Source organism: Gossypium hirsutum, chromosome D11 (assembly GCF_007990345.1).
Source record: "Gossypium hirsutum isolate 1008001.06 chromosome D11, Gossypium_hirsutum_v2.1, whole genome shotgun sequence".
Classification (NCBI taxonomy): domain Eukaryota; kingdom Viridiplantae; phylum Streptophyta; class Magnoliopsida; order Malvales; family Malvaceae; genus Gossypium; species Gossypium hirsutum.
This window is the reverse complement of record NC_053447.1, coordinates 41,056,018-41,079,414: the sequence shown is the minus strand read 5'-3', so window position 1 is coordinate 41,079,414 and position 23,397 is coordinate 41,056,018. Positions and strand designations below refer to the sequence as shown.

General features: G+C 35.8%; 2 protein-coding genes across 2 annotated transcripts; one reads left to right on the top strand and one right to left on the bottom strand.

Moving 5' to 3' along the window:
- Positions 1-5,067: 5,067 nt before the first annotated feature.
- On the top strand, positions 5,068-6,272 carry LOC121223185 (uncharacterized). Its single transcript, XM_041104301.1, has 2 exons — positions 5,068-5,544; positions 6,210-6,272. The coding sequence occupies exons 1-2, from the start codon at positions 5,068-5,070 to the stop codon at positions 6,270-6,272; spliced, it is 540 nt and encodes a 179-aa protein (XP_040960235.1).
- A 7,065-nt stretch (positions 6,273-13,337) lies between these two features.
- On the bottom strand, positions 13,338-16,544 carry LOC107922674 (protein SLOW GREEN 1, chloroplastic). The gene is made up of 4 exons (XM_016852811.2): positions 15,802-16,544; positions 14,473-14,619; positions 14,091-14,171; positions 13,338-13,871 (listed from the first exon to the last, which is right to left on the bottom strand). The coding sequence occupies exons 1-4, from the start codon at positions 16,441-16,443 to the stop codon at positions 13,686-13,688; spliced, it is 1,056 nt and encodes a 351-aa protein (XP_016708300.2). The 5' UTR covers positions 16,444-16,544; the 3' UTR covers positions 13,338-13,685.
- Between the last annotated feature and the right edge of the window lie 6,853 nt (positions 16,545-23,397).

Genomic DNA, 23,397 nt, shown 5'->3' with positions numbered 1-23,397 from the left:
TATTAATCCTGCTATTCCTGACTTCGATGACACCGCTGGAAAGGAGAAAATGAATGATGAGTTGCCAAAACAGCTAGAGGAAAAGTACAAATGGCTGGAAGAGAAATTTAGAGCGATGGAATGTGCAGAGAGCTACTATGGGATAGATGCTACAGAATTGAGCCTGGTTCCAGATTTAGTACTCCCTTACAAGTTCAAAATGCCAGAGTTTGAGAAGTACAACGAAACTAGTAGCCCCGAAGCTCATATTACCATGTCTTGCAGACGAATGACTGGTTATGTCAATAATGACCAACCCTTGATACATTGTTTCTAGGATAGCCTCACAGGGGCAGCATCCAAGTGGTACAATCGATTAAACTGTACCCAGATTAATTTATGGAGAGATCTAGCACAGGCGTTCATAAAGTAGTACCGCCGTGTAACTGACATGGTACCTGATAGGATCACTCTGCAGAACATGGAAAAGAAACTCGGCCAAAGTTTTAGGCAAGACGCACAGAGATGGAGGGAGGTTGTCGTCTAGGTTCAGCCATCTCTTCTAGAAAGAGAGATGACGATGCTTTTCGTTAATACATTGAAGGCCCCATTTATTACACATATGTTAGGAAGTGCTACTAAAAGCTTTCCTGACATAGTTATGACTGGCAAAATGATAGAAAATGCTATCAGAAGCGAGAAGATAGATGCTGGAGAAAGTAGCAGGAGGTCGGCCTCGAAGAAGAAGGAAAATGAGGTCAACAACACAAATTCATATTCAAAGATGATTACGATGAATCAACTGGGAAAAGTGGCTATTAACGAACAAGGATCATCAAAACGAGGATCCGACACAAGGTAAAATACGGAGAAGCTTCAATTTACGCCGATTTCGATGTCGTATATGGAATTATATCAGAATCTATTCAATGTGCACGTAGTTTTCCCTTACCACTTGAAACCTCTGCAGCCTCCGTACCCCAAGTGGTATGATGCAAACGCACAATGCGATTATCACGCAAGAATCGTGGGGCATTCTATAGAACATTGTACGGTGTTCAAGAAGCTGGTAGAAAGACTCATAAGCATGAATGTTGTTAAAGTGGATGATTCGCCCAGTACAGAGAATCCGTTACCTAATCATAATGAAAATAGAGTGAACATGATAGGAGGTAGCGTGGGTAGGAAAAACAAAGAAGATATTGCAGAAGTGAAGATTCCTTTGAGATGGATCAGGAAGAAGATGGTAGAATGAGGGTTGTTTGTTTTGGATTCAGAGAGAAGTTTTGAAAGGATAGAAAATTACTGTGAGTTCCATCATGAGGAAGGACATGAAATTCAAGAATGCACAGAATTCAGAGCCTTGGTTCAAGGCCTGATGGATAACAAGGAAATGAAATTTTATGAAAAAATTAAAGAGGAAGGGAGTATCTGTACATCTGAATCCTCGAAGATTCCAAGAGTAGCACAGCCTGTGGTCATCATCTCGCGACCAAAGAATGATGAAGCAAGAGCGGCAGTAATGCCAATGATCATAATAAAGAAACCTGCAACCTTTTCTTACCAAGATAGTAGGAAGGTTCCGTGGAACTATGAGTGCAATACAACTGTCCCTGGAATGGAGACTACAAAGGACCAGGATATGAGTGCCGATCCAGAACATGTGAAAAGAAGGGCCATAATAGTGGAACAAGAGGGGAAAATAGCTAAGCCTGTGTTGTCCATCAATGAGCTAGTGAAGGAGGAAGAAGCCGTGGAATTCCTTAAATTCTTAAAGCATAGTGAGTATAATGTTGTTGAACAGTTGCATAAACAACCGGCTCGCATATCCGTACTAACCTTGCTCTTGAATTCAAAAGTACACCAAAGTGCGTTGATGAGGATGCTAAATGAGACCTATGTGGCCAATGATATTTCTGTCGGCAAGTTAGATCGGTTGGTTAATAATATTAATACTGATAATTTCATATTCTTCAATGATGATGAAATACCTCTTGGGGGCGCAGGATCTACTAAAGCTTTGCATATCACTGCATGATGCAAGGGACATATTTTGCCAGGAGTATTGATTGACAATGGATCAGCTTTGAACGTGTTGCCATTATTCACACTCTACAGGCTTCCCATAGATAGTTCGCACATGAAAACATGCCAAAATATGGTAAGGGCGTTTGACGGTACAGAAAGAAAGGTCATGGGAAGAATTGAGATACCCTTACTGATTGGCCCAACAGTTTATGAGGTAGATTTTATTGTGATGGATATCAAACCTTCCTACAATTGTTTATTATGAAGACCATGGATACATTCGGCGGGGGCAGTACCATCATCATTACATCAGAAGCTGAAGTTAGTGTCGGAAGGTCGGCTAGTGACAATAAATGCCAAAGAGGATATAATAGCAGTTGTATCCAATGAGATGCCGTACGTGGAGACTAATGATGAGTCAGTAGAATGCTCATTTTGATCTTTGGAGTTTGTAAACGCGGCATTTGTTCCTAAAGGAAGCAAAATTTTGGTGTCGAAATTATCCAAAACTACAGAGGTGGGTTTGCAGTTGTTGGTAGGAAAAAGAGCTTTACCTGGAAAAAGGCTGGGGAGATATCTTCAAGGGAGGATTGAGGTGTCAGTATTGAAAGGAAAGCAAGATCACTTTGGCTTAGGATACAATCCAGACAGAGGACAGAGAAAGAAGGAGCTAGAAAAAAGACAAGAAAGAAGAAGTGCGCGTCTAAGTGGGGAGGAAACCAAATGGGAGCCAATGACAATTCCACACGTATCCAAAACCTTTGTATCTGGAGGATTTATTCATGCTGAGAGAAAGATACCGGTTGAGGAAAGCATTGAAGAGACGTTGGGAAATATGCACATCAATGCCATTTATGAGCATGTGAATGAAGAGAGGAGCTGGTTAGATATTCGTCCTTATGAGCCTGGGAGTGAACTAGACAATTATACTGCGGAAGAAATACCTAAAGTCTTTAGAACTGTCTCAGAGTAATATTCAGAACAAACTTGTTGTTTTAGCCTAGAAATAACAAGAACTCTTTTGTGAAATAGGCTTATGTTTGAATATCATTATTTTAATAAAACATCTTTGCAATTGTTTCGAGCAAATATTCTTTTATTCTTTCCATACAAGTAAATATATTATTTCATTTATAATCATTGCACAAGTAATTGTACATAAATTCATACATTCTTTTGTAACCATATTAGGTCACTGTATATCAACGACGTGAATGACGTCGCTACGAACTCAGAATGTCCTTTTGAACGAAACATGTGTTTAGAGGGATTGCACGAGTTTGAAGGTGATGAAGATTGTGGTTTATCTCTGGACTTGTTGAGGATGGTAGAACAAGAAGAAAAACAAATCCTACCTCACAAAGAATCAGTAGAAATTGTGAGCTTGGAAGAAGGAAAAGAGGTGAAAATTGGAATTGAAATTTCCACAAAGACAAGACGAGACCTCATTGAAATACTCCAAGAATTCAAAGATGTCTTCGCATGGTCATACCAGGATATGCCCAGATTGAGTACTGGCATTGTAGTGCATCACTTACCTATAAGGGAGGATTGCAGGCCAGTTCAACAGAAGCTCTGAAGAATGAGGCCTGATATTGTGCTTAAAATAAAAGAGGAGGTCAAGAAGAAGTTTGATGTTGGATTTTTACAGGAGGTCAAATATTCTGAATGGGTAGCCAACATCGTTCCAGTTCCCAAAAAAGATGAAAAAGTACGAATGTGCGTGGATTACAGAGATTTGAACAAAGTAAGCCCAAAGGACAATTTCCCATTGCTATATATTGATACTCTGGTCGATAATACGGTGGGATATTCGCTGTTTTGCTGCATGGATGGGTTCTCAGGATATAATCAGATAAAGATGCATCCGGAGGATATGGGAAAAACTACATTCATTACTTTGTGGGGAACATTTTGCTATAAAGTAATGCCATTTGGATTAAAGAATGCAAGAGCAACATATCAGAGAGCCATGGTAGCCTTGTTTCATGACATGATGCACAAAGAAATTGAGGTGTATATTGATGATATGATCGCCAAATCCAGAACAGAGGAGAAGCATGTAAGGCCCTAAGAAAATTGTTATTAAGACTAAGAAAGTTTCAGCTCAAGCTCAATCCGACAAAATGCACTTCTGGAACCAGGTCAGGAAAGTTGTTGGGCTTCATAGTCAGTGAAAGAGGATTCGAGATTGACCCAGACAAAGTCAAGGCAATACGAGATTTACCACCACCACGTACTCAGAAAGAAGTTCAAGGTTTCTTAGGAAGACTGAATTACATTACTCGGTTCATTTCACGGTTGACCGAGAAATGTGATCCCATATTTTGCATTTTGAAGAAACATAATCCTGATGTCTGGAATCAAGAATGCCAGAAAGCCTTTGAAAAGATAAAGTAATACTTATCCAATACTCCAATACTGTTACCACCTAGCCCAGATAGACCCTTGATTTTGTATTTAACAGTGTTCGACAATTCCATGGGATGTGTTTTGGGTCAACATGATACGACCGGAAAGAAGAAAAAGGCGATATATTATCTCAGTAAGAAATTCACTGATTGTGAAATGAGATATTCGCCCATCGAAAAATTATGTTGCGCCTTGATCTGGACAACTAAGAGGTTGAGGCAATACTTACTCTATCATACGACTTGGCTAATTTCAAAATTAGACCCTTTGAAGTATATGATGGAGTCAACGGCCTTGAATGGAAGAATGGCTAGATGGCAAATCTTGCTCTCTGAGTTCGATATAGTATATGTAAGTCAGAAGGCCATCAAGGGGAGTGCGATAGCAGATTTCTTGGCTAGCAGAGCTTTAGAGGATTATGAGCCTCTGGACTTTGATTTCCCGAATGAAGATTTGATTTATGTGGCAAATGCTGAAGACAATCCCCAAGAAAATCATTCTTGGAGATTAAACTTTGACTGAGCATCGAATGCATTAGGCAATGGGATTGGAGCAATCCTAGTGTCTCCAAATGGAGATTATCATCCTTTCACCAGTAAATTGGACTTTGATTGCACTAATAATATGGCTGAGTATGAAACTTGCATCATGGGTATCCGGGCAGCCATAGAGCGGAGAATTAAGACACTAGAAGTGTATGGAGACTCAGCATTGGTAATATACCAGCTAAGAGGGGAATGGGAAAAAAGAGACCCTAAGTTGATCCGTTATCAGAGATTGGTTCTAGAGTTGATTGAAGAATTTGACAACATTACCTTCTATTATCTTCCGCGGGAAGAAAATCAGATGGCTGATGCTCTAGCCACTTTAGCCTCCATGATTAAAGTGAACACATTAGAGGACATGAAGCCCATTCAAATTAGTATTTATGAGGTCCCGTCCCACTGCTACAGTATTGAAGAAGTTTGGAGTGATGATCGTCCCTGGTACCAAGATATATTACTATATGTGAAGAATCGTGAATATCCTGATCAGACGATGGAGAATGATAAGAGGACATTGAGGAGATTAGCTATTGACTATGTCCTAGATAGAGAGATTCTATACAAAAAGGGAAAGGATCGAGTATTATTGAGATGCGTGGATGCTGTGGAAGCTAAGGAAATTTTAGAAGAAGTCCATGAGGGTATTTGCGGAACACACGTCAATGGATTCACCATGGCTAGATAAATCATGAGGTTCGGATATTACTGGTCCACTATGGAAGGAGATTGCATTAATTATGCCAAGAAGTGCCATAAATGCCAAATTTATGGCGATAAAATGCATGCGCCTCCCTCACCTCTTCATGTTATGACCTCTCCATGGCCTTTCTCTATGTGGGGGATGGCTTTCATTGGGTCAATATCGCCGAAAGCTTCTAATAGACATCATTTCATTTTTGTGGTTATTGACTACTTCAATAAGTGGGTAGAAGTAGCCTCATATGCTAATGTCACGAAGTCAGCAATCAGTAAGTTTTTGAAGAAAGAAATCATATGCCGATATGAAATGCCTGAAAGGATCATATCTGACAATGCGTTGAATTTGAACAACAGCACAATAGCAGAAGTCTGTAAACAGTTTAATATCAGACACCATAATTCGTCACCATATCGTCCAAAAATGAATGGTGCAGTAGAGGCGGCCAACAAAAATATTAAGAAGATTGTGGCAAAAATGGCTGAAACTTACAAGGATTGGCATGAGAAGTTACCATTCGCTCTTCTGGCTTACCGAACATTTATCAGGACATCTACCGGGGCAACACCTTTTTCTTTGGTTTATGGGATGGAAGCAATCTTGCCCATTGAGGTTGAAATTCCCTCTCTCCGGGTATTGGCTGAATTAAAATTGGATGAGGTCGAATGGATCCAATCTCGGTATGATCAGTTGAACCTGATAGAAGAGAAAAGATTAAAAGCTATTCGTCATGGTCAAATGTATCAGAAGCGAATGATGCAAGCTTATAATAAGAAAGTTCGTCCCAGAGAATTTCGTGAGGGGGATTGGTTTTGAAAAAGATCCTCCCTTTACAAAAATATTTCAGAGGGAAATGGATGTCAAACTGGGAAGGACCTTATGTTGTAAAAAAGGCTTTTTCTGGAGGCGCTTTGATTTTGAGTGAAATGGATGGTAAAAACTTACCGAATCCTGTAAATTCTGATTCAGTCAAGAAATATTTCACTTGAGGGAAAAAGAGGAATCAAAGTGAAAACCCGCAAAGGGCGCTTTGATCCCTAAAAAAATGGAGAGACCAAGGCGAAGACCCGAAAAAGGGCGCCTTGAGACCAAAGGGGGTTTGAGTTGAAAACTCAAAAAGGACGGCTCAAACATTGCCAGATTGGGGCATATGGTGATCCTGCTACACTTAAGTCAACAAGGAAAGGATATGTGACGTCTTGGGGGCATCGACAAAGTGCTGTAAATCCTCTAAACACATGTTAAATTCAGAATGGTTCTTGTTTTGCGCGGAGAAGTTCAAACGGCGATATCCAAGGCACCTAATCTTCATATAACTTGTACCGAGTTTGTTTTTTTCTTGTAAATACTTCATTCTTTGATGTTCTTGAATACTTTTTCTTTTAAACACACTTACTATCAATAAATTCTTTTTTATTATTCGAGTTATGACCTGAATTAATTCATCTCTTACTCAGTATTTTTTATCTTTGCGTAAGCATGTCGCGTTAGAATAATGATCGATAGACTAATAAACTTTCACAAAATAAGTTTTTCATATTACTCTGGGAATTTCTAAATATTTTAGTAACCTGAAACAGGACTATTGTTTAGAACGCACCAAGTTCAAAAGTTAAAGAGCCTAAGAAGGAAAAAGTCTAAATTAAGACTGTTTTTTCAGATTTGGTTGTCCAAATATCGAATGAGACGACAAGAAGTCTTGATGGGGTAGGAAGGAGTCCCCTATGGAAAGAAAACCCCTCATTTGTGCATGAGCCTTTGGTACGACACCCTGGGAATGGTGTAAGGGGACCAGAAAGATTAAATCCTGTATCCTTGAATTGTGATAGGAGAGGATTGAGGAAAAGCCATATATTTCTACCCTTGGGTTACAGTGGGAGAAAATGATACAAATTTTGGCATCTCAGTGGATTGAACTTTAAAGTTTACGGTAGGGGGCAATTTTATTAAGTGTTTCTTTGGAGATGACAGCCAAGCAGAAGGCGTCAGCAATAAAACCTTAATAAACTTTAAGAAAAGATCAATTTCAAAAATGACATTCTGCATCCATTCAAATGTCATTCATACATGTCTATTTAGGAGCATTGAATTCATTTTGATCATAAAATCCTAATCACTAGGCATAATTTCATAAAATCAAAGGTCATGTTCCCCCGAGAACGGATCGGTGGCCGATAATCCTATCTCCTTAAAGTTGTAGTGGAGCGGATTAAAATCTTGGATCTTATCTCTCTGAAGTTGCAGAGAGCAGATCGCATCTAGTCTTATCTCCCTGAAGTTGCAGTGGAGCAGACTAAGTAAACAGGTCTTATCCTCCTGAAGTTGCAGTGGGGCAGACTGAAGATGGCAAACCTTATCTCCCTGAAGTTGCAGTGAAGCAGGTTAAAGCCGATAATCCTATCTCCCTAAAGTTGTAGTGGAGCGGATTAAAATCTTGGATCTTATCTCTCTGAAGTTGCAGAGAGCAGATCGCATCTAGTCTTATCTCCCTGAAGTTGCAGTGGAGCAGACTAAGTAAGCAGGTCTTATCCTGCTGAAGTTGCAGTGAGGCAGACTGAAGATGGAAAACCTTATCTCCCTGAAGTTACTGTGGAGCAGGTTAAAGCCGATAATCCTATCTCTCTGAAGTTGCAATGGAGCGGATTAAAATCTTGGATCTTATCTCTCTGAAGCTGCAGAGAGCAGATCGCATCTAGTCTTATCTCCCTGAAGTTGCAGTGGAGCAGACTAAGTAAGCAGGCCTTATCCTCCTGAAGTTGCAGTGAAGCAGACTGAAGATGGCAAACCTTATCTCCTTGAAGTTATAGTGGAGCAGGTTAAAGCCGATAATCCTATCTCCCTGAAGTTGCAGTGGAGCGGATTAAAATCTTGGATCTTATCTCTCTGAAGTTGTAGAGAGCAGATCGCATCTAGTCTTATCTCCCTGAAGTTGCAGTGGAGCAGACTAAGTAAGCAGGTCTTATCCTCCTGAAGTTGCAGTGAGGTAGACTGAAGATGGCGAATCTTATCTCCCTGAAGTTGCAGTGGAGCAGATTAAAGCTGATGATCCTATCTCCTTGAAGTTGCAGTGGAGCTGATTAAAACCACAGATCTTATCTATCTGAAGTTGCAGAGAGCAAATTGCATCTAGTCTTATCTCCCTGATGTTGCAGTGGAATGGATCGAAGCACCAAAGCTTATACCGCTGAAGACGTAGAAGGTTAGAATGAGGCTACTGGAAGAAGAAGAGCGCCAAGGTCCAGCATGATCGGGCAAATTTGGGCAGTTTGATAGTCTTTGCTTTGTTCCTGTTACATGATAACGAGCAAAGAGGGGCAACTGTAATGCCAAAATTTAGCCCGGCCCTTAATAAATAAAAATAAATAATAAAGTCCCAGTTTGTCTTTACAAAACCAAATCCAAAACAAATAATCGGCCCAGAATACATGGCCCAAATTGAAGTAAAACAAAGGCCCAAGTGTAGTGGCCCAAAAATGGCGGCAGAAACCCTAGGGTTTCTAGGGGAAGCCTCGCGCCGCAACCAGGATCTTCACGTTCGTGCCGCAGCCCCGACCTTCACCTGCAACAAGTAACAAATAGCAAATATGGAAAGCAAATCAAATATTTGTAAATCAAATAAAGAAACATGATTTGTTTCTTCTTTAGATCTATTTCATTCGGCTATAAAAAACCATTGTAACATTGTAAAAAGGGCGGATTAGAAATCAATAAAAAAGGCACGATTATATTCACAACGAAACAGAGAAAACAATACAGAGCAAGAATCAGTCCAAAGGTTTACATTTATATTTTTTATTCGCATTATTTTAATCTACTGTTGTTTTTATTTTTATTTTTTTAATCTGAATATAAATAAAACAAAATAAAAAGAAAGAAACCACCTTTCTTTGGACTCTGAAGCGGCGCTGAAGCGTTTGAGGGAGCCACGCCAAGGATTGGTGGCCAGAAACTGTAGCGTTTCCTTGACATCCTTGCGATTTTCGTCGATATTTTGAAAGCTCCAAACCCAGATTTGGGTTTAGAAAGGCTAAAGGAACTGAATGGGGAATTTTCCCATTTTCGGCCACCGTAGGTGGCGGCGCCGGCGTCGAAGATCAGCGGCCAGTGCGGTGGCTGGTGACCAGCTGATGACCGGACGACTGGAAAGGGGGGAGAGCCTTTTTTTAAAGTTTGTGGAAGTTTTTTTAAAAGGGTATGGAAAATGATTTTTTTGACCAAATTTTTGGCTTAAATAGCCTAATGAAACGACGTCGTTTTACTAGGCCTCCCCAGATGCCAAAACGACGTCGTTTTCGGGAGGCCGGCCCGACTCCAACCCAACCCGGCCTAAGATCCGCTTGTTTTTTAGCGGAGGGGCAAATTGCGCTTTTAGCCCCTCCGCCTTTTAATATATTTCCAATTAAGTTTTTTTTTAGATTTACCCTTTTATTTATTTCAATTTCAATTTGGTCCAATTTGCAATGGCGCCGTTTTAGAGGAGAAGGGATAATTTCCTTTCCAACCCCTCTGTATTCTTGGCTCATTTGATTTGGTCCTCCAGACTTCAATTATTTACGGATTTACCCCAGATTCTTGTCTATAGTTCAATTTAGTTTTTTTTATTATTTTCTTCATTTTTTAATTAATTGATAATATAATTATTTTTTTATGTATATATGTAATTATTTTTTATCTATATATGTATATATATTTTGTTTTTTTAATGAATATTTTTCTATATATGAATATTTTTATATTTATACGTATATATTTATGTTTTTAAAATGATTAAATATTTACTTTTATTATTATTATTATTATTATTATTATATATATAAGTATAATTATGTATTTTTTCCTTTATTTTCATAAATACATTATAGATTTTGTTATATGTAAACTTTATAATTCTAGATTTTATGTGTAAATTCACTTGCTTTTTTTTAAAAAAAAAGGGGTTCAATGTATATATTATGTACCTTTTATTCTTTATTTTTTATTTAGTTCTTTCATTTTTTTATTAATTTGTGTTTTCATTTATATTATTTTGCTCGTTTATTGGATACCTTGTATGTTATCGATTTTGTTTATTCATTTATTTATATTATTTCTATGCCATTGTAATATTTATTATTGCATTGTATATTTAATGTAGCATCACATCATTTTTTTACTTGATTTCAAACTTTTCAAAATTGAGATAATGCTTGTATTTAGGATTTTCAAGGGAATTGAGCCCTAACGTATTGGGTTCTAATTTTCTTCGTTAAATCTAACAATCAAGCATTTCTCTTTAATCAAAAAAATAATAACTCATTATTGGAAATTCAACACGTTGTGTCCTAACGTATTGGATGTGACGCATTGATTTCTCGAAATGAAGATTTTTTCTAAAAAAATAATAAAGGAAACATTTTAAGTTGGGGATTTTGGAGGAATTGTGCCCTATTGGGCCGCGATTTCTTAAATCTTGAATAAATGGGTATTCTTTTAAATTTTTATTACACGAGTATTCTGGCCTAATTCATTTTTGAGGAAATTAGAATGTCGTGCCCTAACGCATTGGGTGTGACATTTTCTTTCTCTGAAGTGATAAGGGCCTTAATACATAACGTTTTTTTAGTTTTTGCTAAGGATTATATTTTTCAAATTTTCGACATTAAGACATTAATTAATTAACTAGGTACTAATTTTTTGGCGTTATGAGGGTGCTAATCCTTCCTCATACGTAACCAACTCCCGAACCCGTTTTTTCTAAAATTCGTAGACCAAAGTCGTTTTTAGGTGACCCAATCACACCTTAATAAGAGATTGGTGGCGACTCCAAACTTTCATCGACAACTAATTTTTGTTTTTTCCAAAAAATATAAAAATGGTTCCGACAACAACAATGGAGAAAGGAAAAAAAATGAAAAGAAAAGAGGAGAGGAGAGGATGAGTAAAAATAGAATAAAGGCTGATCATTTTGTGTAAAATTTAACATTTATACCTAGGGTTACAAGGGTATGGACAACACACACGTTAAAAATAAGAGATTTGTAAAAATTAATTATTTTGCATGAGAAAGTATTCAAACTTAGGACCTCAATTTAATTTCCATACTTTCCCATTTATCAATTAACCACTAGGTTATTTCCTCATTCTACAAATAACTTTGCAATATTTATTTTTAAAAACAATGCATGTCACATCTAGGTTTGAGGCAAATTTTGCAAAATAATAAAAATAGTGAGATAGAAGGGATTTGAACTTAGATTTCAAGGAACGTTTTACTAACACTTCATCAATGAATCAATATCTCATTTATTTCTTAAAAGCGTATAGGTAATCTCAAAGATTAAGGATGACCACACTCTCTCTCGATTCACAAACTCAATTCTACTAACCCTGATTTTTGAGATGTTATAGAAAGACCCATCGAAATCGAAAACTTTGACATCCAACACCGATGGAGGTTCTTCCATGGCATTGAACTCAAGTATTTCTGCATAGCATCAACATTAAAACAAGTTAGCAGATATCTTGAGAATAATTTACAAAAAAAAAAATGACCTTTCAAGAAATTACCATTCCATTGAGTATCATAGTTTGAAGCTTGACAGAGCTTGTTCTTGCCTTGCCATTGCAGGTAAAAACCACGTAAAGGTCTAAATCATTTGTTGAATCCAGGGATGCCAAATTAGCACCCTCAATCAAAGCTACGGTGAGAACCCATCCATCACCTTGAGCTTTGACTCCATGATCGCTTCCTGTTAAAAGTATCGGGTTATACATGTAAGATTAAGTACGGATAAAGTAAGCTAATATTCACCTCTTCACAATCTAGCCTGGATGAAGGGAAAAACCATGTTGTAAACACGCTGGAAAAGTAAAAGATAATTGAGATTTCTGAGATTTGTGCGTTTCTAGCGAAATTGAGATTACGAGTTTAAAGAGACTCGACCTGAGTTACAACAAACTCACTAGGTTTCTACCGAAACTATCGTTTAACTTATTGAAACTTGCTTTAAAAGCAAAATCTTTATCTGGGTATGTCTCGAAACCAACTTTCGACGAGTTAACTTGGTTCGAAGTCATTGAACTCAGTGACGACTCGTTTTTCGGTACCTTGGGAGCATTTTCTTCCACAACCTCATACTGTCTAGCCCAGCTTATTTTTCCAGTACCCTGGGAGAATGAGTTGCAACAAACTCATTTTTCTCTTCGCCTCATCCTCTTCTTTTTTTTCTTTTTCTTCTTCTTCTTCTTCTATCTTTTTCTTCTTCTTCTTCTTCTATGTTTCTTATTTTTCTTTTATTGCCCAACCCAACTGGGATTTTAAATTAAGGCCGTTTACACAATAGGATGCCAGGTCATTTTTCCGTTACGTCTGTAACGAAAAATAGTTAAAGTGACTACTTTGTCAACTATCCCAAAGTTAAATGATTATTGGTGTAATTTACCCTTTTTAATTTACTTATATCTACTTTAGACTAATTACAAATAAATTATTATATTTTATAATTCTTTTGAAATAAATTAGATTATATATATCTCACGTACAACACACATGAGCTAATACTAGTTTCTAAAATAAAAACGTGTAGTTTACCCTAATTTTTAAGCTCCAATTATTTTATTTTTTTATATTTCAAAACTTGAGGGCAGAAATTTGTGGCTGTAGTAATGTAAATTAATAGACCTCGATGAATAGAGCCTTTTACACAAATTGAACACTTCAATTTAACAAATAGTATTGCTGGCTCTCCAAGTCCAGATTACATTTGACTGAGTTGCAAAATCCAGGGATTGATAAGCAGATGATGACACCGGCACGCAAACCAATTAGTACATTGCTATCAAAATTCCAAACTCTAAGCAAAGGTTTAGCTCCATGCAGCTAGTAGCTCTAGGCATCTGCAACTCTTCTCTACCCCAAACTGTGTGGCCTTTCTGAACCAAAAATGAAATTCCGAACTTTGTGCTTTGTGGAACCATTGACCAAATTTTAATAAGAAAAAAACCTTCCAGATAAATCAACAACTAGAGCAAGATTTGTCCATTCTTTACTTCTTGTATGAGAACTCAGCCTTAAAATCCTTTTGGAGCCATTTCCGAGATTTGGTTTTCGCTTCCAGTACAACATCATCAAGGAACCCTCTCTGCGGAAATTCTTCAGGTACAAGACTCTGATATATCTCAAACTGTTCAGCTGCTTCCTTCTTCTTGTCAAGTAAACTATAGATAATTCCCTGTCCACAAAATCCCATAATTAGCCATTTACTAACGATGGTTCGATTTTGTATATACTCGTTTTCTATGACTCTACTTAAGGTCCATTATTTTTTCTTAAAGAAAATCCAGTTTATGAGTGTTTTTATCGAAGACCAACAATCATGGCTGAACAAACTTTTTTTCCTAAACTACTTAGCAACAGCTAGCAATACATCATAAACCTAATAAAACCTTACCTGGCAAAGATAAGGCCGAAAATCTCGAGGATTATCCTTTATCAAATCTTGAAATTTCTTCATCCCCTCCTCCAATTCCCCCTGCAAGCAATTATTAATAAGTTCATGATGATAAAAGATTTGATAAAAAAGCAAAGAGCAACTACATGAAACTTCTTAGATATCATATCATATGCATACAAATGAAATGAAATGAAATTTATAGACATGCATATACATATACATTTACATATACATACACATATACATAAATATTTTAATGAAGTTCTTCCCTTGTCCCACCAGGGGGAAAGAAATGAAGAAAGAAAAAAAAAAGCATTGCAATTGCTAACGATCCGGCAGTTCTGTCAAACTGAGCAGCAAAGATTGATTAAGAAGTCACCTGCACAACATGCATTTGTGCAATTAAAACTCTTATGTTTCTTTCCTCAGTGACTCTCTTTTCACGAACAGCAACTTCTAAAGCATCATTAAGCATCTCAAAAACAGCTGGACCTTCATGATTTTTGTGCATCACCATAGCCAGACCCTATAAAAACCAGTGAACAATAAGTATTACTATATTTTTTTTCTTCTGTTCTTATTTATTTCTTGTTTCCAACTTTTCTGGTAAGATTTGAACTAATGAAATAACAAAAAGCCACCCTAGCTCAACAAAAGCTCAAAGACTATGTAATTAAACATGAAATCAAATCCATACATACTCTTGAGAATATTAGGAAGCAATCCATGAATATAGCACTATGCTACCAGAATGTTGCAAAAATTACAACCAGGCAGCTAGAAATAAGGGTAATCTTTAAATAAAAGCAACAGTAGATGCAAAGGTATTGCATAGCAATTAGTAACCTCAGTCAATGAAGATATAGAAATAACACTGTCGAGAAACAATATGCATATTACACTATGCAAAAGTAGAGAATGGAAAAACTAGGTGATGAGGTAGCCAGAATCTAGCAGAAATCAAACAATTATACCTTTCAGAAAACCAGGAAGTTGCTATTTTATAATGAATATTACCCGTAACTGACAGGTACAGGAGCATTTCAGAACTTATCTTTGATGTACCATGAGTTTGGTACTATCTGCAATCTTGACCTTTTCCATAGAGCTGAACTCACTTTACTTCTTTTGAACTCTTAAATTACATAATTTCTACGTCAATAAGCAGGCAACATTCCAAGATTAATCATAATTCTTGAAATACCAACTAGCCGTCAAGATTCTAAGAGTGACCATAATCCTTAAACGAGAGCTTAACATAGTGGCTTTGAACTGGGATTATTCAAGAAAAATCAAATATCTGAGCAACCTGAGGAAACTCAAGTTGAACAAATAATCAAAGGCGGCATATGATACACCTCAAATTAATAATTGTCTATCAAAACAATCAGTCCCAAGTCATTAAGCCAGAACTATGAAAATAATACTACTAAGAAGCGTAGCACTGGGATTTATTTCACTAATTGAGTCAACTTTAGACATAGGCCATCTCTAAACAATCAATCCACAAAACTCAAACTTCACAAGGCCTCCATCTATAAGATCAATGGCTTGAAGTAAAACGTTTCTCTAAGTATTGTATTAAGGTGACTTCTAAACAGTCTTCCAATGGAGCTACGGAGTAATGTTAGAACATTAGTATATGAACCATGTAAAAACAAAAATCAATATCTAAAATGAAATCAAGTACCAAATTAGAGAACTTTACATGCAAAGCTCGGAGCAAAAGAGGGGTTTCTTCCAATATTTCCTTGAACAGTCTTTTAGCCTTGCTGAGCTGCCCCACCATCTCATAACAAAGAGCCTGCAATAGCCTCCATTCAACCTCATCTGGCTCAATATCAATCAACTTCTCCACACATTCCACCGCTTCTTGAGTCTTACCTCTCCTAATCTTCCCATACAAAAGCACTTTCAAAGCATCAACATTTCGAGGCTCCTTCTCCAAAATCTTCTCATAACTTTCCTCTTCCTCACTTTTTCTCTTCTGGGTTTCATTCTTCCCCTCTAAATTTACTCTAGAACTGGTAGTTGCTTGAGCAGGAAGAGACAAACATGGTTTAGCATTGAAACAACCCAAAAATATGAAAGACCCAACAAGGAAAACAACAACTTTTTCCGATAAAGAATTGAAAAACTGTGTCTTGGGAGAGACACAAGGGAGTTTGGTTGGGAGAATGGAAGTGGGGTTGTAGGAAGAATGAAGCCTGGTTGTTTGGAAAGAGAGATTATTTGGTTTGAGTGAAGGGGTGAACAATGGGGAGAGGGTTTTGGAGGGTTTAAGGTTGGGAAATTTGGGAGTATGAAATTCTGTTTGATAGATGAAAGAGGAAGCTTTGATTGAAAACATAATGAAGATAGGGAACAACTGGAAGCAGTGAACCGATTAAAACACCAGTCAACTCTAGACCAGACTGCCCTTTGTGACGCTGATGGCATTTATTACTGAATAGCTTATTTATTTTCACTATGGGATAAATTGTTTATATATGCGATTTTTTTTAAAATCGGACTTTTTAGGCCTTTATTTTGAAAATTAGAGAAGTTTACCATTTTGTGGGAGAAAGTGTAAAACTGTCTTCAGTAGAATATGTTTTCTGTACATTCGGTAGGAAAGTGCGTCCAATTCGTGTTTTCCTCCAATAATCATTTCTCAATAACTTTTTGAATGTTGACAATGATAAAATTTGTTAAGGGCCAACAATATTTTTTTTCCTATAAATACCATGATATTTTTCATTCTTTTCACTCAAATTCAACTTTCTCTATTCTCTCTAAACTTTCAATTCTCTCAACTCTCTTAATTTTTTTAAGTTTTATTCTAAATTTTGCGATACACTTGTTTAAAAATATTATAGTTTTATTTAATTATTTCGTATATTTATTTTGATTAAATTTTCATGAATGGCAAGCTCTCTGATTCGTTTCGATGACAAACACTTTTCCACCGCTCAAGCGATAATAGTAAGGAGAAATTTTAAAATTCGTTATTTTCAATTAAGTTAATTTTAAAGTTTTTTAATTTTTAAAATATTTTAAATTATTTTATTCTGACAATATAAATAGGCAGATGACTGTGTTTTTAGACGAATTCATACATAATTTGTCAAGGAGCTTAGACATCGAAATTTTTGGTTACTTGCAAGACACGTGATTCTTGCATGTGTCTCGTATGCTCGTAGGCTGTAAACTCGATCCTACACTCATCAATGCGTTGGTGGAAAGATGGAGGCTTGAGACACACACTTTCCATCTTCCATGTGGTGAGTGTACAATCACACTCGATGATGTAGCTTTACAACTCGGTTTACCATGGATGGGCCAGTCGTTACGGGATCAATGGTCATTCCCGGTAAAGAGAACATTTGCGAGACATTTTTGGGGAAGGTTTCGAATAAGTTTCAAGGCGGTCATATAGATATGAAGTGGTTGAAAAATAATTTCAAAGATCTTCCTAAGGACACGACCGACGTCGTCAAAGAACAATATGCCCGAGCATTAATCCTAAGGTTAATCGGGGGCATTCTAATGCCCGATAAATCTCAAAATTTAGTCACATAATGTAACCTCCCAAACCCGGCCTAGACGTTATGGCTAGATTGAAAATGCTACATTAGCCACCAAAATGGCTAAGCTAACTTACGTTACTTTTGAAAACCTTAAATAAACTCATTTTAGAGAAAAACCGTAGTTGTACTTTTGTGTTAGTTTAAAACATTCATTTATTAGGTCAACTATACTTAAGATTCATTTTATTGTTGAAAGTGTTGTTTTAGAAAAAAAACCATTTGCTTGTCGCTCTTCTTTATAAAAACTCGATGTTAAACTAATGCAGCAGAAAAAAAAACCATTTTTCAAGTCGTTTTGGAAATCTAGTTATTTTATCAATTTGTTTTTTCAAAAACGGTTCATTTACAATGCAACGAAAATTAGAAAACAATGCCAAATTTTACTTAAGCTCGATATCATGCATTTTCCGGTTATTATGCTTGAGTAATCCATGCATGCAAAAATCCTCAAATGAAAAGTTACCAAGACATAGACCGGAAATAATTAAAAATTTACAAACCAAAATCAATAGAGATTGATTAATACTTATTAAAAATATTTCGGGGTCCAAGGTGATTCTTCGAATGCCGGGTCTAGTCCTAGTTTTGAGGTTTACCTGAAAAGTTAAACACTATGAGGGTGAGCTTATGAAAAGCTTAGTGTGAGTCGAACAGTTATTTAAACAATCATAAATAACAAATACAGTGTAGCATATTAGCATTAATAGAAGAACATAGAACCAACATTGGAATTTCATATTGCGATTATCAAATCGATGTCAAACTATAACACTCGTATCTCGTCTCCATTGTTATATTAAGGATTTGAGTGTTACAAAACCAAACAAACAATTTATCTTATTTCTATAACAAGTATTAAATTAATTTATAAACATATAACATATCATAGAGTAAATATACACATGGGCCTTTATTCGAGTTTACGGTGCCATAAAATTTCCTTAGAAACATTCAGGGACCAAAAAAAGGCAAATAAAAAATTTTGAGAAAGCATGAAAATTTAAGATGCAGGGGTCACACGGCCGTGTGACATAGCCCAGACCATGTGGGCATTTGAAGTTGGGACACACGACCGTGTCCCAGCCTGTGTCTCTACCCATGTAACTCATTGACTTAGGTCACACGGTCGTGTCGCGGGCTGTGTCTCAAACCATGCATGGCACACGGTCGTGTGGCAACCTGTGTCCTAGGGCGTGTGCACTAAAATGAACCTTAAACATCAAATTTACCAAATCATACTTTCTTGGACACTAAACAACCTAATTACTAGCCATTTAACCTATTTAAAACACAATCTAACATGTTCAAAACATTCCAAAACAACCATCTTACGTGCCTAACCATTGTACCCTTATTGGTACCACATTTTATATTATCCAATATATTACAAAGCATCAAGCATTCATGACTCACATTCATACCAAACTTTAATATATTTGAACTACAAGCTTTAAGCTAATATATAGCAAAACATTAGTCTTAAAAACAATCAAAAGACCTCCTGTATATGTCATTACAAAATAAAGCATCACATTATGACTATAAACCACATCATTCAACAACTACACATCAAGTTGTTCATCCATGCATTATATATGTATACTTGTTCCATCATTACAAAATATACTCTAAGAAAAACCACAAATCTCGCTTATTAACTACATCTATCAACATTTATAAAACACATATATTTATCTATATATACATGCCACTACCCAAAATAGATACAAAAACTACCAACTTAGATGGATAGTGTGAGATGGTTGGTTGATCCTTCAAAAAGTCAGCAACGATTATCTACAAAACAACCCACGGAAACCCGTAAGCTTACTTAGCTTAGTAAGGACATAGTATAACATTTAATCTAAATATAATTAAACTTGGTTCACATATTAAGTGATTACTCAAAGTTTCAAGAACATAAGTGGTGAAATGTTGAGACATTATAATGTTTTCAGAGGTACCAAAGTACAAACAATGGCACATATGTGCATTTAGGGGTATCAAAGTACAAACAGGGGTACGTATTTGCATTCAGGGGTACTAAAGTACAAATAGTGGAACGTATGTGCATTCAGGGGTATCGAAGTACAAACAGAGGCATGCATGTGCATTAAAGGGTACCGAAGTACAAGTAGGGGCACGTATGTGCATTCAGGGTACTGAAGTAAATTCATATATATATGAATGAATTAACTAGAAAAAAATAATATAAAACACAAGTAAACTTCATTTACGTATTGAAATACTATGAACTTACCTCTAAAGCACTTCTGGTTTAAACACAGGGACTACTCCGTAATTTTTCTTTTTTCTCGGTTATTGTCTTTTTGAATCAACTCTTGATCTATATGGTAATTAAATACAATCTATTAAATTCACATTCAATTCAATATATATGACCCTTAACTTTTTATTAATTACACATTTTCCTTAAACTTTTAATTTTTTTATTATTTAGTCCTTAAACTTAAAATCTAATATTTTAGCAAAATTTGCCATTCAATCATGCTAGTTGAATATCTACCCCCTTGTTTATAGCCCAAATATATTCTAAATTCAATACATTTACCCATGAATTCTAGCATTTACTCAATTCAACCCTTTAATCAAAACTAAAAAAAATCATATTACAAAACAATCCAAAATCACAAGCAGGACTTCAAACTCATCATTATCATCAAGAAAAATCAATATTAACCAATGAAAACATTCAAAATTTTTAACAGTTTCAAAAATGAAGGGTCAAGTTAACTGGACCTAGTTGCAACGATTCTAAAAACATAAAAATTACAAGAAACGAACTTAAAACGGACTTACATGCAAGGTAAGCAATGGTCGAACCATTCAAGCTCCAAAAATGGAGAATCCATTCTAAATTTTCAGTGGTAACTTCAATAGAGGATGATGATATGTTTTATGTTTTTTATTATTCATTATTTTAATTTCATTATTTATAATTTTATCCTTCCAAAATTTCATGATTTTCACCTAATTCAAAGCCCCAAAATCATCCATCTATAATCAGTATGGTCTATTTCCTTCATAAATCCTATTCAATTTAATAATTAAGCTATCAAGTCAACATAATTCAATAATCACTAAGTTTTGCATCTTTTACAATTTAATCCTTTTTACTTAATTAACTATCTAAACGTTAAAATTTCATCACCAAAATTTAACACGAATCCAATGCAACCCTATAAACATTAATTAAATAACAAAACTCAACTTCACATATAGGACTTGTGGTCCCAAAACCACTATTTCGTTACCACTGAAAAACGAGATATTACACAAATGGTGTATGAGCATAAGTCATCATTTTTTCGAGTAACAATCATTAATTTTGATACCATTCAATACAACACAATACAATATGTAGCATAAATCAATAACATTCGAGTATGTCATGAGCATGATGCAATGCAAAAAGGTTCCTACCCAAATCATCTACTACACATGAAGTGTTCCCCAGAACCTGTCTGCCAAACTCCAACAAATGCGTGCAAAGCTTCATGTAGTAAAACCACCGAATAACAATAATGCGGTAAAACTGACGAATAACAAATAATGTGATATAATCGTCAATCCCCTCGGTACTCCAATTGCAGTGCATTGAATACGAGTAAATGCAGCTTAATATGCCGCTAGTACTCCACGGAACTCCTCTGTCAACAACAAAATATCCCATCCCAATGCACATGCAATATGTCATATAATCTCATACATAGCTATAATTTAATACTTTTCACATTTAATTGACATGTTCAACATGCCCTCTATAATTAAATACTTTCAGTGGATGGAATCAATGTTCCAACTTCCAAATTACCATTAAGATGGTATCATTTAACATTACACAATTTCACATACTTTTAAGAATTTCCAATGTGCATGTGTAACAACCTTTCCAATATAACATAGTAATTTTTTTTCATGCATAAACTCATATTTTAGCAAATCATGCCGTACATACAACCAATCTCATGCCAAATAACACAATCATGCATCATAATATCAATCACATAATTACATTATCAAACTAGCAACTTTGCTAACACATCAATCTTTTAGGGCTCAAAATGTACCTGGTTCGACCACTTACAAATTAATTATTTGGCTATTAAGCCAATCCAATCAGCAATCTAAATCATCAAATATAACATGATAATTATTATTATCAAACAAGTTTATGAGTTTAGGATCCACACCTTATTTTATGCTTTTCCGTAGCACATTAACGAATCTTCTGATTTCCTTAATAAACCTTAAAATGAACCTAAATTAAAAATTAGTATTATTTCAATTAAGTCACCTCTTAAACAGCCCCCTAAGCACCCACTTATGGGTTCAAACCAATCGTCACAATTACAACTATTTTATGAATCCAAACTAGCTAGATTTCTAATACTGTTTTGATGTGAATCATATGCACAAACGTTTTTCGGCTTTACAGTTGATTTGGGGCATTCAGATTAGCACCTAACACATTTACATACAGGAAAATCAGTAGCCAATATTGATTACAATCCTTCATTTAATCAATCTATAACTTTTACCCAAGAACTAAGTCAAAACAACAAACTAGCTTGCATTTGACCACACTTACGCTTCCCAATTTGTGAGATCCGAATAGCCAATTGATCAAGAATTTTTTACCTGATTGATATGTGATTAAAGGTTCATTATAAAGGTTCAAGAACTCAAATTAATGCTGGAAATAGATGGGCAAGAATTTAGAAACAAAATAGCCTCCTTTCTTGCACCTAAGCACACGTACCACCACCCATGGTAGCCAAAATTAGGGTTGATTTAAGAACAATTTTGAGATCCATTTAAAAGCTCGAAAAATACCTTTAAAGTCTTTAAAATTCCCCCACATTCCAGATCTGGAAATTTAGGTTTTTAATTGACAAGATTAATTAAGAAATTGGAAGAAAAAAAGAACTTACACAAGTTAGCTAAAAGGGGTGGCAATGGAACTTCTTGGCAACGATAGATATCAATCTTGGAGACTCAAGATTTCAGATTTGGGGCTGATTTAATTACAGAAAAAATGATAGCAATATGATAGAGGAGATGATGCAAAATCTTGTGGAAAAAGGAAAAAGATGATAAATTAGGTATTATGGGCGACGACAACAATGGAGAAAGGAAAAAGTTGAAGAGAAAAGAGGAAATGAGAGGGGAAGGAACGGCTAGGATGAGTTGCAATGGAAAAGATTCGAACTTACGACCTTAATCTAATTTCTATGCCTCCGCACTTATCAATTAACCATTGGGCTATTACCTTATTTTTGAAATAATTTTGCAATATTTATTTAAAAAACAAGGCGTGTCAAAAAATAGGGTTTGAGACAAAATATGCAAAATAATAAAAATGGTGCGATAAAAGGGATTTGAACTTGGGTTTCAAGGAATGTTTCACTAACACTTAACCAACAAACAAATACCTCATTTATTTACTAAAAATGCCCAAATAATCTCAAAATTTAGGGCATGACCACTCTCTTGGTTCACAAACTTGATTCTACTAACCTCTAATTTTTGAAATGTTACACATAAGATGGTTACTAAAACTAGTCGACTTCAAAGAATATAGATGACTGAGTTGGAGATTATCTATGTTAGCCACGTTGTATTGGGAGTTGTGTTGGGTGACAGAATCAGATAAGATGTCAATCGATGGTTGTTTTCTCCTGCTACAGTTATGGGCGTGGTGGCGGCTACCA